Source organism: Haliaeetus leucocephalus, unplaced genomic scaffold, assembly GCF_000737465.1.
Source record: "Haliaeetus leucocephalus isolate CR32 unplaced genomic scaffold, Haliaeetus_leucocephalus-4.0 Scaffold273, whole genome shotgun sequence".
In the NCBI taxonomy this organism is placed as follows: Eukaryota; Metazoa; Chordata; class Aves; order Accipitriformes; family Accipitridae; genus Haliaeetus; species Haliaeetus leucocephalus.
The window spans coordinates 2,037,302-2,037,513 of record NW_010972709.1 but is presented as its reverse complement, the minus strand read 5'-3'; the positions used below and the strand labels follow the sequence as shown (position 1 = coordinate 2,037,513).

The 212-nt window shown below is 72.6% G+C and overlaps 1 protein-coding gene across 1 annotated transcript in view; it reads left to right on the top strand.

Annotated features, from left to right (window-relative positions):
* Positions 1–212, top strand: part of SOX18 (SRY (sex determining region Y)-box 18) — a 3,622-nt gene that overhangs the window by 224 nt on the left and 3,186 nt on the right. The window contains exon 2 of the mRNA XM_010569763.1: positions 4–191. Coding sequence (XP_010568065.1) covers positions 4–191 — 188 coding nt within the window. The remainder of the gene's footprint in view (positions 1–3; positions 192–212) is intronic.

The following is a 212-nucleotide window of genomic DNA, read 5'->3' as shown; positions in this document are numbered from 1 at the left end:
CAGCCGCACGCCCAGCCCCGAGCCGGGCTATGGATACAGCCCCCCGGCGGGCCGAGCCGAGGGCAAGGCCGGCGAGGATTCCCGCATCCGCCGGCCCATGAACGCCTTCATGGTCTGGGCGAAGGATGAGCGCAAGCGGCTGGCGCAGCAGAACCCCGACCTGCACAACGCCGTGCTCAGCAAGATGCTGGGTGAGCGGGGCGGGCGGCGGG